Here is a 17,435-nt window from a genome sequence, read left to right as displayed (position 1 = left end):
TAGGTGAGTGGTTGTTTGGGGCTGGGGTTGGAACGGACAGTGATGCTAAGTGCACATGTGACTTCTTTCTGGAGTAATGGAAATGTTCTAAAATTGGATTGCAGTGATGGCTACACAATTCTGTAAATACATTAACCATCACTGAATCAGACACTTAAAACTAGTGAGTTTTATGGTATGTAAATTTTACCCCAATACAGCTGTTGATGAAAGAAATGTATTAACTGCGTTTAACATTAAGCCATGAGTATGTCTACCCAAAGGTGGAAAAATACAGCTTTGCTGAAAATGCAGAAACATGAACAAATGAATTACAAGTTTTTCAGAATTCCTTCAACTTTAATTATGGGGGTCAAATTAGGCAGCCACTGAGGATAAAATGCAGTCCTCAGGAGTAATTGCAATGCTGTTTGTAAAGTGGACATGATAAGAGCTACTTTTTCATTAGGGCAAGTGGTCGTCAGATGTCGCCAAATTCGTTATTCCTCGATTGCCAGTCTCTTGCCCTTCAAAGACAGGATACCTGGCCTCCACATCAGCCCACGTGATGCTGCCATTGGCCAGATCGCAGACCACACTGGGCAGTTCAGAGACCTGGGGGAAAGGAAAGAGAATTGCAAGAATCAATAAACTTGATTAGACTGCCAAAAAGAAGAGTCACTCTGAACTCAGGAGACCTTCTAGAGAGCCAAATCAGTGTGTAAATAATGACAAGATCCCTCTGTAAACTGGTCCCCACAGAATGTTTCCCATCACTCCTACTGAAACCTCCTTACTTACTTATACTCACCTCTTTCCCAGTCCTGCGGTCATGCTTTACTTCCAGCCCAAAATATCTACCAGCTGCCCTGGATAACTTAATTCTCCCGCAAAGCCCCTCCTAGTTATTCTAAATCTCTGTCACCGGGCAGCCCTGGTAGCTCAGTGGTTTAGCGGCACCTTCAGCCCAGGGCCTGATCCTGGAGACCCAGGATCGAGTCCCACGTCAGGCTTCCCTGCATGGAGCCTGCTTCTCCCTCTGCTTGTGTCTCTGCCTCTCTCTCTCTCTCTCGCTGTGTCTCTCATGCATAAATAAAAAAAAGTCTTAAAAAAAAAAAATCTCTGTCACCTGAAGCTACTTCATGTATGTTTAACTCTTAGAAGAGGAGCTGGTCAAGTAACATGAGTGAGGGAAGGTTGGCAAACTGGAGAGCCCTGAGCAAGGGGGCCAGCTGTTCCTTAGCCATAACCAAATATTGGTTACTACACAGCAGCAATTCTTAAACTTGTATCATAATCATCCAGAGGTCTTGCTGAAACAGTCATGTCATGCCCACCCTCATGGGTCTCCAACCTCCCACCCACCTCTGTTTCTCATTCAGTAGGTGAAGATTTTGCTTGTTTGACAAAATCCCAGGTGATATGAATGCTGCTGGTTCAGGGACCACACTCTGAGAATCACTATCAAGTGGGTATGTAGGTTCAGAGTAGCCAGATCTGGGTTTGTAAAAAGAAAAACCAGAAATCTTTGACTTCCGAATTAGAATATAGACTCCTTTGGAAAAAAAGCATTCTTTCACTTCTGTTTTCCTATTATTAACTCTCTGTAGAAAGCTGAGCACATAACAGGCACTCTAAATAAAACCTCTGCTCAAAATTAATAAATTAGTCAGGCAGTTGTCAATTAAAGTGGATGTTCTTTCCTTTCCCATCTCCATTAACCCTTCCCATTAAGTAAAATTACTGAAACATTATTGGCTATTTTGAATGGATTAATAGGAAAAGCTTATACATACATGTATACATTTGTATAGAAATATAAAGATAAATATGTCTAAGCGCACCAAAGCCTGCCAATAAAATTATGGCAGCAACCACTCGGGATTGTATTTCTCTTACCCAAGTAAACAAACAGCTATATAAAAGCAAACTGTTGGAGAATGAGCCCAGAGTGAGCCAAATGGTTATAAAACATTAGATAACTGTTAACGGGTATTTTCATAATTAAACCAAGGGGATTTGGGAATCTGTGCTCTGATATCAGCCTATGATTAAAATTCAAAAGGGAAAAAAAAGGGAGGGTGCGTACAAACAACTAAATCCGGGTCAAGTCAGAAGGAACCAGTAGACATTTCTAAGACTAAAAATGCTAAAGAAAACGCCAACCACCTCTGCTCTAATTTGCCGCATAGAGTCTCGGTCCCGCAGGGTTGCCGTGTGAGGGGTCTTGTTCACTGTATCGAAGTCAATGGTGATGCCAAAAGCCACGCCAATCTCATCCGTCCTGGCATAGCGTCTTCCAATAGACCCAGAGGAGTCGTCTACTTTATGAGAGACGCCGTTCCTGGTCAGGGCTTCCGCTATCCAAAACAAATTAAGTAAATTTAAAATAAAAAATGGAGAAAGTCCCAATGTCATTTAAATATTGTCACACAGCTCAGGAAATTTGTAAAAGGGACTGAGACAAGAGAGTAATAAGTAACAACTGCAAAAGAAAGAAAAACCCCCAAAGTTTACTAAGTGCCTTGCTGGAGTCCAACCCCTCACTCCTACCACCATCTCACATAGGAGAATGAGTATCACACCAAGAGTCAAGGCCGGAAGGCCCTGTCCAGACTCCCTCACCTCTACTTGTACAACTCTAAGCAACTCAATGAACATCTCCCATTTCCCGATTCTGAAATAAGTGGGCCCCACCACACGACCACTAGGAGCCTGTTCAGTGCTGTGGGAACAGTGGATGTAGATCTACCAGGATTGTTAACACTCTACTAGGATTCCCCCAATGAGGGGAGCAGTGCCAAGGTCAAGAGAAGTGAGGATACTTTAAATCTGACCCTTGGTTCCTATCTTTGACTAATTCAAATGCTAGGAGAAAACATTCTGAACAAGCATACTCTCTCTTTTAGAAATAAGAGCAGAGGCTAAAATCACTTAAATTTATTCTTTATTTAATATGTATTTCTATTGAAAAAAAAAGATACATTTCCTAAAATTCAGATTTAGTCTACTTGACAGTGTTCCCCTGGAGATTATTACCCAATTGGATTTGCTTACATAATTCCTTGACAAATGGCATGAACTCCTGGTTTTGACTCAGTGGCAGGACCGAACACTTGAATGGAGCTACTACAGCAGGGAAACTGAAGAACTGCATGTTTTTAAAAAGAAAGAAATCCAAAGGTGTTAGTTTATAAACATCTAAACATTATGTCCAAACTGTATTATCAAAATACCAAAACACATGATATGAAAAGCAGAGTAACAAAAGAGAAGAAACAAGATAATCAGGACCAGAAGGATCTGGTTTTCAGCTCTAAATTCAAACTGCCTTAGTGAACTCTGGATCTTAGTCTCTCCATCTAAAAGCAGGTACCTACCATCTGCTCTACTTACTTCACACGTCTGCTGTAAAAAGCTGAATGATGTGAAAGCATTCAGAAAGCTACCATATAAGATGGTCATTTTCTGGTACCACTTAAAGCCTAACGTGGTTTTCTACGTAAGGAGAAAGGGTGTGTGTGGAGACTGCTAAAGATCCTCTCTCCAAATCACCAAATAATAGGTGGCAATGCCAAAAAACAAAATCCCATTCTGTCCTTTAAGAAATTCAGCATAGCTGAAGGATCTGTGAGTCTTAGTGACCAGGTAAAATAGAAAAACTTAAATAATTTGCAAATGCATATCCAAATAGTATGAAACAAAAAGAGATGCTTTATATACCTGCATTGAAAAGTACAACCCATCTAAACTGCTCCTGAAATAGGTTTCAGAGTTACTCAGAAATAAAGAAAGCAAAGGTACTGTGTGGAAGGCAAACTAGTCTTCCACTTTGAGTTAGAAATAAAAGTTGAAGCCAGTTTTTAAATAATATTTGTATAAAAGGTCCACAGGAAGGCAAGAATATGGAACTCGGAATGACAAAGTCCCAAAAAATCACTGACATGGGTTCTAGCTGAGTCCCTCAAAAGCCTCATTAGCCTTAAATGCCAAGCAATGGTGACTACCCACTGTGAGTAAGCCCTAGAGTCCATGGCTTCCTGAATCATACAACATTCAGAATTCCACTCCTCTCTTCTATCTGGTGAGAGAGAAGCGAGGACCTACCTTTATAGAAAAATAAATTTTTTTAAATAACTTTTTAAATCTCACTGACAATGTTTGTATACCAAATTTATAGGAAAATGGATTAAGGGACTAGGTAATAAAAATTTAGAAGCATTTTTTGGCTTCCAAGAGCCTAATCAAATTTCTCTTCATGAGGGTAATCTCTATACAATTCATAAAACACTGTCACTAATTTATTCTTGATTAGGCCTTATAAAATCTCTATTAACATTCCAGTTATATCAATATTGTTAGATTCAAAGAAACAGCTAAAAGATTTTTAAAAGACCTTTTTATTAGAAAATTAAATAGAAAAGGCTCGAAGCAAACTTGGTATCTAAAAAGAATACTTTCAGTATGCTGCCATTCCTCAGGAATAACCATGCCTATATTTATTTACATGTTTGGTGTCTAGACCAGGTTCTTACTGTCTGTTGAATGAATGAGGAGCTTATTCCTTAAATGTCAGGAAATAAAGATGCAATTAGGGTAGAGAATAAAACAGTAAGTTTATTAGCTACATTATTACCAAGAGTATATCAGATTTTTTAAAATATTGGCACCAAGAACGTATCAGTCTATTCTTCAAGGTTAAATGTCCTAGAAAGATCTACAGAGTTGATGTCTCACATCATATACACTCATCTGTAGAATGGCTGTGCAGATAAGAATGTTTCATTCACTTAATTTGGCATATACAACCTCTCCAATCTAGCCAGTCTTCTGATTTTCCTGGAAATCTGTGCCTATAAATTAAAGGAGTATAATTTCTGCAGGCAGTGGCAAAGTGTGAAAGGTGGAATAAGGCACAGTGAAGAGATAAAGTGGAAGGCAAGGAGCAGTGAGTCAGACGCATCAGAGCCAAAAAAAAAAAACCAGTTTGTGGGAGTTAATGAAGACTTCTTAGAAACATTTATCTTTAGCAGTGCTTGAATGCTAGGAAAGGCTATACTCCAAGTACTACTGCCCAATTTACTATCTGTCGATCTCTCACTTGGGATTCTTATAAGAAAAAATATAGATCCTTGGGCTCAGTCCTGTGAATCAGTATCTTTGGACCAAAACGTTTACCCCTAAAGTCCTCGAATTTTATGTAGTTTGAGAAAGTTCCCTTTAATGCTTCATCCTCTTCCTCCCAATTTTCTAAAAACATGAGTATATCCAGAAAGTGCCAGTATCTTTCATTGAGGCAATACAGATAGTTCCCCCATAGTAGTATGTTCTGTCTCAGATAAAGAGCACCAGGCAACTGCATCTAGAATAATCTACATATCCAAAAGCTCAAATGAGCTAACATAAGAATGTAAACAGCAAAGGAGAGAGGAGTGTTCATACCAGTAGCACATGCAGGAACTAACCAATCACTAACTAACCAATCATTTCAGAGCCTTACTAATAATGTACTTCAGTAAATTTCATTCCCTGACACTATGAGAGAATAGCACAATATCCAAGACAACTTACTGTTCTCTGCTCATCTCCCTCACGCACATGGAATGTATGTTCAAATACCGTATACATGATCCTGCCCAGTCCAAAGGAGGGTTCAATTACATTCGGAACAACCTCTTCCACTGAAAAAAAGATAGAAATCCAATTAACACGTTCTCTCAAACTCTACATAATGCATTGTGAGTCCTCTCTCAACAACTTACTAACACTAAAAAGATCTCTATTTTTTTTTTAAAGATTTTATTTATTCATGAGAGAGAGAAAGGCAGAGACACAGCCAGAGGGAGAAGCAGGCTCCATGCAGGGAGCCCAACGTGGGACTCGATCCCGGGTCTCCAGGATCAGGCCCTGGGCTGAAGGCGGCGCTAAACTGCTGAGCCACCCGGGCTGCCCCAAAGATCTCTGCTCTGCATGGACTTGATTGATCCTGTACACCAGGACAAAGAAGTGAGAACATTCCTTAAAACTATCTGATAGGAAACATGATGCCTTTAAAGAGAAAGTTGGAGTGAAAAGATTTTTCATCAAATGTTTGTTTATACAACATAAAAATGAAACAAGGTAGCAGAGCATTCCTTCCATAGTAGACCACAAAATGTTATGTATACCAAGTATACCACAGTTGGTAAGCTATGAGCAGCAATAGCCAGTCCATCATCTGCCTTGCCTTGCAGAAAGCATTAAACCTCTCAAGCTTTTATAACACTTATCTAGAACCAAAAATCTACCACCACAGCTGGCCAAATTAACAAAAACAATTCCTATACACAATAAATATCACATGCTTTGTGTTTAACTTTTTATCTTGCTATCCTGATGAGAACTCTTTAAGAGAGCCAAATTACTGCCATTGTACTTCCAAGGTTCTGGGGTCAAGAGGCCCTCAGAGAAGAGTTTGCTCGGGGATCTGTACTCAATCAAAGACATTTACCAGAGGCCTCACAGAGGAGAGGCTCCACCTCTGGTACACACAGGAAATGTATTAATTATTACTTATTATTTGGAAAGGAAGGAGTGCTAAGCACTAGGTCTAAGGTAACTAAAATGATTTAACTTTGGACAGTTTGTTTCAAGGGAAATGAGAGAAGTAGAATCAAAAATTCACATATGTGGAAGAAAAGAGCGGCCGTTTCCTTTGTCTGTGATATAGAGTAAGAATAACATCTTAAAAATAGGGATCCCTGGGTGGCTCAGCGGTTTAGAGCCTGCCTTTGGCCAGGGCGCGATCCTGGAGACCCAGGGTTGAGTCCCACGTCAGGCTCCCTGCATGGAGCCTGCCTCTCTCTCTCTCTCTGTGTGACTATTATAAATAAATTTAAAAAAAAATTTCTGTAAAATGGTTATGTCATTAAAAAAAAAAAAAAACTTTAAGGAATAATGACCTTTTGTGTTTGTTTCTTAATTATTTTTACAAACTTACCATGTAGTGTTTTCTGGAATCTCTTCACGCTGACCATGTCTTTTGTTAACTGAAATGTTTTCCCGTCGGTTTCAACAGTGAATTCCCTACAAAGAAAAACACATAATATATCAGTGAAACATGCATCCCTATGCCTTAATTTAAAGGAGTTTTTTTTACCAAATACTAAACTGTTTTCATTTTAAGTGTAATACAGCTTGGTCAATATTTTTATCCGGATAAAAATAGCTGAAGTCAAATTTAAATTATTTGGAACACCAAATTAAGTATTATAAGGAACACTAAATTAAATATTATTTTAACAATGACATCAAACAGTATTCTGGGAAGCGCCCAAAAATGTGACTAGTTTTATAAAGTTCCACAAGTGTCTCAATGATTAATTCCTTTGGTTTTGAGATCAAAGTAAAGTCGAAACCACTTTTTTAAAAAATTCAGTTTTAGAATAATTAACATAAATTTGTCAGAAACCGGTCTGCTGGCAAAAGGATCACCGTTTTCATTATTGTTCTAACAAATGTAAAAATGACCAGCTTGTCATCTTATAGAAAGTAATCTTAAAATCCCCAGACTAATTCAATGTAATTTGACACCTACATTGATAAAGAGCAGCTTGCAGAAGTTTAATGATTTGGGTTGATATGTCAATATAAAACATTATCCCTCTGAAAATCACGGACTATATTATGCTCATATCCTGAGATATGCCCATTTCATTTGTAAGAATTCACTTTTATCAAGTGCTTCATGTAATACCTGTATTTCAGTTTAGAAAGTATTTCCTTACGTTTTGATCTGTTTGGATTTGTCTTGGCTCACAAGCAGCTCAGTACCAGGATATGAGAGCCCTCGTGTGGTTGTCTTTAAGCTGTGTAGCTGGTACACTGCACTGCATTTTGCTAGTTTCTAGCACTGATAAGCTTGTGCATTATGAATGGTTCTCACTGATTTTGTCTATTTTTACTATTTTGTCTGAGGTTGTAAAGGCATTAAAATTTACATAAACATTTTCATATATATTCTGTGAGTACAGTTTTAGAGTAGGTAACAGTCATAAAAAAGCTAAAATCAGTGAAGAGACGTTATTTGAGAATAAAGGTTTTTGACAGGTAATGATATCTAACTTGCCCATTTTAATGAGATTTGATGTTGTTTTTAGCATAAATAGATGTTAATTCTGGGAGACCAGAATGCTTTAAAATTTTCCTACTTAAATGGTTGATTGTATCTTCAACTTGTTACAAACTTTCATATCACAGAAGTTCTTTTGACAAATGTATGTGCACATGTAACCATCACGCTCCATTTCAATCTTCTTCATTCCCAAACAGACGTGCTTTCTTCCACTATAACCTAGACTCATCTTTCCTAGTTTTACATATAATCTTTTCTGTCAGACTTCTTTCATTTTGGCCAGATATGAAGTACTTCATGGTTAGCAGGCCATATGCAGTCTCTACCATGTTGTCTTTTTATTTTTTTATTTAAAAAAAAATTTTTTTTTTAAATTTATTTATTTATGATAGTCACAGAGAGAGAGAGAGAGAGGCAGAGACATAGGCAGAGGGATAAGCAGGCTCCATGCACCGGGAGCCCGGTATGGGATTCGATCCCGGGTCTCCAGGATCGCGCCCTGAGCCAAAGGCAGGCACCAAACCGCTGCGCCACCCAGGGATCCCCCATGTTGTCTTTTTAAATAACACTTTGAAAACGCAAACTCAGAGGGCTATTCAAAAATACAATATAAAAGACTTTACATGTGCACTTAAAAAACTATACTCTTCGGCTATTAGATATTTTTTAAATGGCAATTAAGTTGGTTATAAATTTATACCTTCAAACTCCTATCATTTTGTTTTGTCAACTTACTCTACCAATTACTGAGAAGGGTGTAGAAATCTCTGACTACAATTGTGGATTTGTTTATATTTCCTTCCAGTTCTGTCAAGTTTGCTTTATAGACTGAGGCTGTTTTTAGTTGCAGTTAGAATATGCCTTCTTGATGAACTGATTTTTTTAAAAGACTTTTGAGAGAGAGAGAGAGAGAGAGAGAGAGAGAGAGAGAGAGCGCGCAAACGAGCAAGCACACAAGAGGGGCAGAGGGAGAGGTAGAAGCAGACTTCCCACTGAGCAAGGAAGCTGAGCCAATGTGGGGCTCAATCCCAGGACTCCGGGATCATGACCCAAGCAGAAGGCAGATGCTTAACTGAGCCACCCGGGTGCTCCTGAGCTGATCCCTTTAACATTATGAAATGCAACCCTTGTCCCTAGCAATTTCCCTTGTTCTGAAGTTGACTTTGATATTAATACAGCCACTCCTATTAATTAATGTAACACTCAACACTCATTTGTATGGGAAATATTTTTTGATTCTTTTACCTTTAAACCTCTTTGTGTATTACAATTAGTCAATTTCCTGTAAACAGCACTTAATTGGGTCTTGATTTTTTTAACTAGTCTGACAATTGATGGCTATTAATTCAAGTGTTTAAATAATTGCATTTAGGGCAGCCCCAGCGGCACAGCCTGCAGCCCAGGGTGTGATCCTGGAGACCCTGGATCCAGTCCCACATCAGGCTCTCTGTATGATGCCTGCTTCTCCCTCTGCCTGTGTCTCTGCCTCTCTCTCTCTGTCTCTATGAATAAATAAATAAAATCTTATAAATAAATAAATAAATAAATAAATAAGTTATTGCATTTAATATAATTATTGACACTGCTGAGTTTAAATCTCCATCTCAGGAGTTACTTTCTATTTGTCTTATCTTTTCTTTGTGTTTTCCTTTCTCCTGTCTTCGTCTGCAGTATTTTTTTATTATTCTATTTTATCTTCCTTATTGGTTTACTAGTTATAGCCCTTTGGTTTCCTTGTTTTTTCCACGTAATTGCTCTGGAGTTTACTGTATGTGCTTTTTCAAACTTATCATAGTTTACCCCCACCCCCCAAAGAGTATCATGCCACTTCACATATAACGTATGCACCTTACAACAGTATGCTCTCTCAATTCTTTGCTCTCATTCTCTGAGCTGCTGATGGTATATGTTTTACTTCTAGAAGTTTCACAATACATTGTTAGTTGTTTTTGGTTTCGACAGTCTACCATCTCTTTTTTTTTAATTTATTTTTATTTATTTATGATAGTCACACAGAGAGAGATGAGAGAGAGGCAGAGACACAGGCAGAGGGAGAAACAGGCTCCATGCACCAGGAGCCCGATGTGGGATTCGATCCCGGGTCTCCAGGATCGCACCCTGGGCCAAAGGCAGGCGCTAAACCGCTGCGCCACCCAGGGATCCCCCAGTCTACCATCTCTTAAAGAAATTAAGAGATGTCATTTTAAAGAAATTAAAGAATATGTTATTTATATTCACCCACATATTTACCATTTATTTGAGTAGCTAGATTTCCACATTTCTGCCTGAAGAACTTCTAACAATTCACCTAGTATAGGTCTGCTGGCAATGTATTCTCTCAGCTTTTATTTTATGAAAGTATTTTGCATGGTAGAGTTATTTTTGGTTGCTATGCACTTTAAAAGATCTCAATCTATTGTACCATGGCTTGCACGTTTTTTGACAAGAACTCTAATCATTATTCTTATCTTTGCTCCTTTTTATGTAATGAGTCCTTGTTCCCCTGGCTACTTTAAAAACTTTTCATTATTGGTTTTCAGCAATTCTTTTTAAAGATTTTATTTATTTATTCATTAGAGAGAGAGAGAGAGAGAGAGAGAGAGAGAGAGAGACATAGGCAGAGACACAGGCAGAGGGAGAAGCAGGCTCCAAGCAGGGAGCCCAACGTGGGAGTTGATTCCGGGTCTCCAGGATGAGGCCCAGGATCGAAGGCAGGTGCTAAACCGCTGAGCTACCCAGGGATCCTGGTTTTCAGCAATCTGATTCTAATGTACCTTTCAGGTGGTTTTCTTTGTGTTTATTCTGTTTGAGGTTGAACTTCTTGAATTGGCTTACAGATGTTATTACATTCGGAAAATTTTGACCTATTCTATGTATCTTTGGATATTTTCTCCATATGTCCTCTGTGACTCCCAATTACACATGTTAGATTGCCTTATATTGATCCAAAGGACATTTTTTTCCCACTCCCTTTTTTTCTATGCTTCCCTTTGGATAGTTTCTATTGCTATGTCTTCAAATTCAATGATCTTCCTTCTGCAATGTTTAATCTGGTGTTATCCCAGTTGGTGCATTTTCATTTGCAATACTGCCTCTAAATTTCTGCTGGTCCTTTTTTTTTTTTTAATATGTTTTAATTTGTCACTTCACATGTTCATGTTTTCCCTTACATCCTTGACCATATGAAGTATATATATTACTGTTTTAACATCCTTGTGTGTTTATTCCATCACGTTCGTCACTTCATGTTTCTTTTAACTGACCTCCTCAATATGGGTCAAATTTTTGTGCTTTTTCATATGTTTAGATTTTTTTAAGTAGGCTCCATGCCCAGCATGGAATCCAACATGGGGCTTGAACTCATGACCCTGAGATCAAAAGTCAGACACTTAACTGAGCCACCCAGGCACCCCTGTTGAGAATTTTATTGTTTGTCAGACAGTAAATTTTACACTGTTTAGTGCTGGATTTTGTCATATTCTTTTATAAGAATACAATATATCTCTATTGTTTTTATATTCACGCTTAAAATAGAGACTACTCCAAAGCTCAAAAGAAGAACAATGACTGAGAGATGTGTCATTTTTAATTATTCTTCAGTCACTTCCTTAGACAAGTCCTCTCCTCTAAGAAAGTTATCACAGAAAAAAAAATATGATTATGGTTCATTTCAAATCTATTTCCAGGCTGTAATGCCAAAATTTCAGCAAACTGCTGAGATTTAAATATAGCCAAGAGATAATACTTACCTGGAAAAAATTTCTAAAGAAACTGATCTCACCCTTTCCAAACCTGCAGAGAGGCCGTATCTAAGTGGAGCCCACATAAAAGCACACATTTTAAATCTTACCCTTTTTCATTCAGTAGTTTCTCCATTTCTGTAATGTAACACTCATCACAAACAGCCAGGTACTCCAGCACCAGCTTTGCATCCTTCTTATACGCCTTACCAATTGCTCCCTTACTGGGTTCAAACTGAACAACATTGACAGTTTTGTATGAAGTAGTCAAGGAACCCAAAAATAGAGAATTGTCATGGTATTTTAGGAAACGATCTTGAGAACAATCCATCATCGAGTTAAAATGACTAGTTCTCTACTGGCATCCTAGATACTGTTTATAATGACTTCAAATGTAAGATTAAATAACTACTGACAAAATCATTCAGACAAACCTCACTCAAAATAAGTAAATGCTGTCAACATAGACTTCTACAAAGTTACAGTGAGATAAAAGGGATATTATATCTAATCAGCAACATAACCCGAGACACAGCATAATTACCTCTGCTAACTATTGCTGATTTCTGAAATGTCCCAAACACAACAGGATCTACTTTCTGTCACTGGCCTAACCCTAAGATGAGCCTACAACATCACTGCCTGGTAAAGAATGGAAACTTCTACTTTGCTGATTTACAGATCAAGTGAGCTAAATTATTATGTCATCTACCATAGAATGGCACTTATCTTTTAGTAGAGAAAGGATTCACCAGGTGCCCTTTATTTAAAGAACATGTAGGTAGGTACAGGTGTGGAGAAATGCATTGTGGAAATAGTTAAGAATAACTGGCTAACACTCAGAAAGATGTTCAGGGCACTCTTCTGAACATGCTTCTTTTAAAAACCAAATATTGAGTGAGTGTGCCAGATTACAAAAAAAGAGACTCAGAAAGGAGCAATAAGATGGGTAGAATAATAGGTTTAAATAAGTATTACTACAATATCCCAAACATCTCAATAGACTTGGACTTAACCACTTTCAGGATGTTTATACTTTAGTCCTAAGTTGCTGAAGTGACCAGAAAGGATATGGGCTCTTTCAGAGGTTTCTCAGCTACAAGTGGGACTTTGGTGGCTCGAGCATGACAAGAAAGGTCATAACAGGAACGATCAGCACATCCAACAATTTCAATCCAGCCCTAGGAAGACATAATACATAAAAGCACTTATTACTTATATTGGTTCATTCATAGATGCATGCAGATTATAAGATAATTCAATTATAATATCTCCACTCAACTTTTGTAAATGTTTGAAATGGGAATAGTTCTATACATTAGGCAGCTAATAACCCTATAAAATATAATTCACACATGTACACAAAGTTGTCTTATTTTCTAGACTTATTTTGCCATATTGTGAATATCTTAATATATTCTAAGATTCAATTAAGGAAATAAAATGTGAACCTAGACAAAAACTAGTAGATGCGTTTCAAATCTGTGACCATGATTCAAAATTAACCTGGCAAAAACCACCACTCCCTTTGGATGAAGCATCTATTGCATTCACAATTTGGCATCACCTGGTTGCGCTAAATACACACCTCAGTTGGCCATGAATAATGTGGGCTTTTGTGTTCAATTCCATTTCCTTCCCAACAAAAGAAATCTCAATAAAGAGCAGGTAACATTTAAGTCAGAATAAAACTTAACAGCATTACCACCACATAGATGTCAGGTTCCATTTCTCGTATGATGCTTTTCAAAAGCACAATCTAAACTTTTTTCTCTCTTTTTTAAAGATTTTACTTATTTATTCATGAGAGACACACAGAGAGGTTGAGACACAGGCAGAGGGAGAAGCAGACTCCTCACAGGGAGCCCGACGTGGGACTTGATTTCCAGACGCCGGGATCACACCCTGAGCCAAAGGCAGATGCTCAACCACTGAGCCACCCAAGTGCCCCTAAATTGTTTTCAAAGACCCGTAAGAACCTGTTATTTGAGTAAGAATGAAAGAAATAAAAGGCTTATTTTAGTAGATATCTAGTTAGTCCTTCCCATGATTATTTGTATTTTGCCTTTGACCCAAAGAGTATGAAAAATTACAACTGTCACAACTACTAAGCTTTCCAAGCATGGTACCACATAGGGTGAATCGATGAATGAGGGCAAATAAAAACCTCACAAGCTCAGAAACCCCAACACATAACAACAAAACAAGAATTAAAATTCAAGGCTAAAATCATGTACCTTGATCATCTAACATTCACTGAAGATGTTAACATACTTATAAATTAAAAGGAAAAATTATAAAAACATGTCCAAGAATGGCAAACAACAACTCTGGAAGAATGGTTACCCCTAAGGAAGAAGAGAAGGGTGGAACATTACCTAACTTTTTTTCCATTAAAAGAATAACATATGGGGCAGCTCAGGTGGCTCAGCAGTTTAGCGCCACCTTCAGTCCAGGGCATGATCCTGGAGACCCAGGCCTGAGTCCCATGTCAGGCTTCCTGCATGGAGCCTGCTTCTCCCTCTGCCTGTGTCTCTGCGTCTCTCATGAATAAATAAAGTCTTTAAAAAACAAACAAACAAACAAAAAGAATAACATATGAAGCACAGAGAAGTGTTCAAGTCCTTTTTTTGAATGCATAGACTGTCCAGTTTTATTCACCAGACACTGTTCTCTTGATGGAGTGCTTCAGATGGGGGAAGAAAGCTCTTTACCGGTTTCATTTCCCTGACTTAAATGAGTAAGAAACAATTCTCCTTTGTTCCCTTAGGCTGCGATGGAACAACTTTAACAGGGTTTTGGCATTTCATTTACTTCATAAAACATGCTCAGCAAACTGCACCAGTTGTTCACAGTTTGGTAAACTGTTAACAATTACAACATTTTATAAAGCAACTAGTTAAACTCACTACTGTGAGGACTTAAAATAATAAAAAGTCTTTAAAGGGACTTCTCCCCTCTCCTCAAAAATTCCTGCTATTTTTGAGCTTCTGGTTTTGTGTAGTTTTCTAGTGACCTTACATAAAATGCTGTAGCGTAATCTCAATGCTGGGCCCACATTTTCTTTTTTTTCAATTTTTTCTTTAATTAAAAAAAAAATTACAACTGACATGAAACATCATTATTTTCAAGTATGCAGTATAATGATTCAGTATTTGTATATATTGCAAAATGAGCGCCATAAGTCCACTTAACATCCAGCACCATATGTGGTTACAGAACTTATGGGATTTACTCTCTTAGTAGCTTTCAATATATAATACAGCATTATTAACTATAGTCATCGGGCTGTTCATCTCATCTCCAGGACTGAGGCATGGATTGGAGTCATTTCTGACTCCCATTACAGGACGATTTAGCCACAGCTCACTATGACACTCAGAAAGGATGAGCAGGAATGTAGTAGGTTCTATTAAAGCAACGTAGCACAATGGTTAGGAGCAAGGGCCTGGACGGAGACAGTCCTGGTTCATATCCCAGCTCTACCACTCACTGTGAGACTCAAGCAAATGTCTTACCTTCTCAGCACTTGTCTCCTCAGAAATAGGATCTAGGTTGAGGATTACATAAGATACTACATATGAAGCAATTAAAATGGTAAGCAGAGCCCCTACCAATTATACAGGCTGAACGAACAAACAAATGAAATAAATAAAATGTAATCCAGGCCACATTCAGAATCTCAAATGAGACAGCAAGAATTTACACCTACTTTAACCAAATTAGCGTCAAAGCAAACTAAGAAAGGAAACTGGTATGAAACAAAGAGAAAATAAATTATCTTTTCTCATACAACACAGAGTATTTTATTGGTTTGACTTGCAAATATGAAGAAATCCCAGAAAATCTAAAACAAGTGAAGAAATTAATAGTCATCTGTAATTAAAAAACTACTACTACTATCATTTTGGCATATATGTCAAGCCAGCCTGTGAGGAAAAGAAAGTAACAAGAAAAACTTAACAGACTATAGAAATCCTTCCTAAATCCACAAAAGAAAAAAAATACATTTAAAGCAACATCAGTAAGAGCCACTACAGATATTTGCATACCATTATGCATGTATACATGAGTGCATGTCTATAATGCATGTAAAGCCATCTAGAACAGGGGCTGAAAAGCCCATGGGGCTAAATTTAAAGAGTTGTAAAAAAGAACTGACAAAAATCTGCAAAGCCTAAAATATTTTTACTATATTTACTATAGAAAACAGTTGCTGATCTAAAAGAGACATGAACCACTTTTGGGAAGATGTATATAACTGAAGTTTCACTTTCTACATAATCTTCAGAATCACTTTTTGCTTTTTATTTACAAAAATGAGTCCCTTTCTAAATGGCTGATTTTTAATTTTTAAAAGTGAATCTGTTAAAACAAAGTCATTTTGAAAAGTAGAGTGAAACCAAGGGCATATAGGAATGAATGATTATTTTAAGTCATTGAGAAGCCTCTCTAGCATCAAATAAGGGAAATGCCAGAAGGCTCTCAGGCCCTTTGTTCCGATGCTACCTATTCCCACTGCCACCAGGGCAGAAAGCATTTTCTACATCCAAATGTCTTTGTATTTTTTTCTTCTTTTTACTTTAAAAAAAAAATTGTTTATTTTTAGTAATCTCTATACCCAATATGGGGCTCAAATTCAGGACTCTGAGATCAAGAGTCACACACTTTTCTGACTGAGCCAGCCAGGTGCCCCTCCTATGCCCAAATATCTGTCAATCTTAAGGTCCGGTATGAATGTTCATGTTTGGGAGGTGGGGGGTGGTAAGGTATAGCGAAGTGGTAGCCTGAAGGTCTTCTCTGAATTATTATTAAATACACAGAATTTGAGAAAAGGTAACTCCTAAACAAGAGATCATAATCTACTAATCTATCGATAAAACCTAATAAAGAAGCTCTCTAAACGAAGAGCACCATGTCTGTCTTTACTCATCCCTACCACCATTTCCAACATTTGCTAGTGTCCTTGTCAGGAAGGAGGCTACCCCATCTTAGCTGCACCTGGGGATACTACCCAAAACACTGCCTATCCCAGGAATGTACACACCAGCACTGCCCCATCACTGACCATCTCCCCAACCTTCATTCTCTGTTTGTAAGTCTATAAAGGACTCTTGGGATGCAAAAGTAACCCCTTCCTTCTTAGAAGGCAGGCAGCAACTGCTTTTTCCATTTTGTTTGGGAAAAGACCTCTTTTCTCTTTGTTCCACTCTGACATAAAGCACACAAAAAGCAATTTTGATATCCATGCTCCTAAATTAACAGTGTGAAGATCATATGCTCACAACCCTTCCATTCTCCTTACATAGGATGTTTTAGATTCGGCATCCCAACAGTCACAGGCATAGTGGGCCATCTCATTCTCCATGTGCTGGCGGAAGCGGAGCTTATCTGGAGATACTCCAACCTTCGTGAGGTAGAGGTAGATGCGGCCAATGAAGTAGCCTAATACTGAGTTGTTAATCACACCCTAAAAATCAATGAATAGACAAGTAAATAAGCAAGCAAACATGCAAGGACATAAAAAGGAAACAACACATTCTCTCAAAGGTCAATGTACCATTTTCAATTTACTCATAATCTATTGAAAAACACAAGGTAAG

At 37.9% G+C, this 17,435-nt stretch overlaps 1 protein-coding gene across 1 annotated transcript in view; it reads right to left on the bottom strand.

Annotated features, from left to right (window-relative positions):
- Positions 1–311: 311 nt before the first annotated feature.
- The window catches only part of GARS1 (glycyl-tRNA synthetase 1), a 43,315-nt gene continuing 26,191 nt past the window's right edge, over positions 312–17,435 (bottom strand). Inside the window, exons 10-17 of the mRNA XM_055314591.1 lie at positions 17,138–17,302; positions 12,906–13,013; positions 11,943–12,088; positions 6,959–7,044; positions 5,551–5,660; positions 3,037–3,130; positions 2,149–2,339; positions 312–594 (exon numbers count right to left, since the gene is read on the bottom strand). Coding sequence (XP_055170566.1) covers positions 445–594; positions 2,149–2,339; positions 3,037–3,130; positions 5,551–5,660; positions 6,959–7,044; positions 11,943–12,088; positions 12,906–13,013; positions 17,138–17,302 — 1,050 coding nt within the window. The 3' untranslated portion in view covers positions 312–444. The remainder of the gene's footprint in view (positions 595–2,148; positions 2,340–3,036; positions 3,131–5,550; positions 5,661–6,958; positions 7,045–11,942; positions 12,089–12,905; positions 13,014–17,137; positions 17,303–17,435) is intronic.

The sequence above is a fragment of the Nyctereutes procyonoides genome, unplaced genomic scaffold (genome assembly GCF_905146905.1).
Source record: "Nyctereutes procyonoides isolate TBG_1078 unplaced genomic scaffold, NYPRO_anot_genome, whole genome shotgun sequence".
NCBI lineage: Eukaryota > Metazoa > Chordata > Mammalia > Carnivora > Canidae > Nyctereutes > Nyctereutes procyonoides.
The sequence above is the reverse complement of the archived record's forward strand: the minus strand, read 5'-3'. Positions and strand labels throughout refer to the sequence as shown.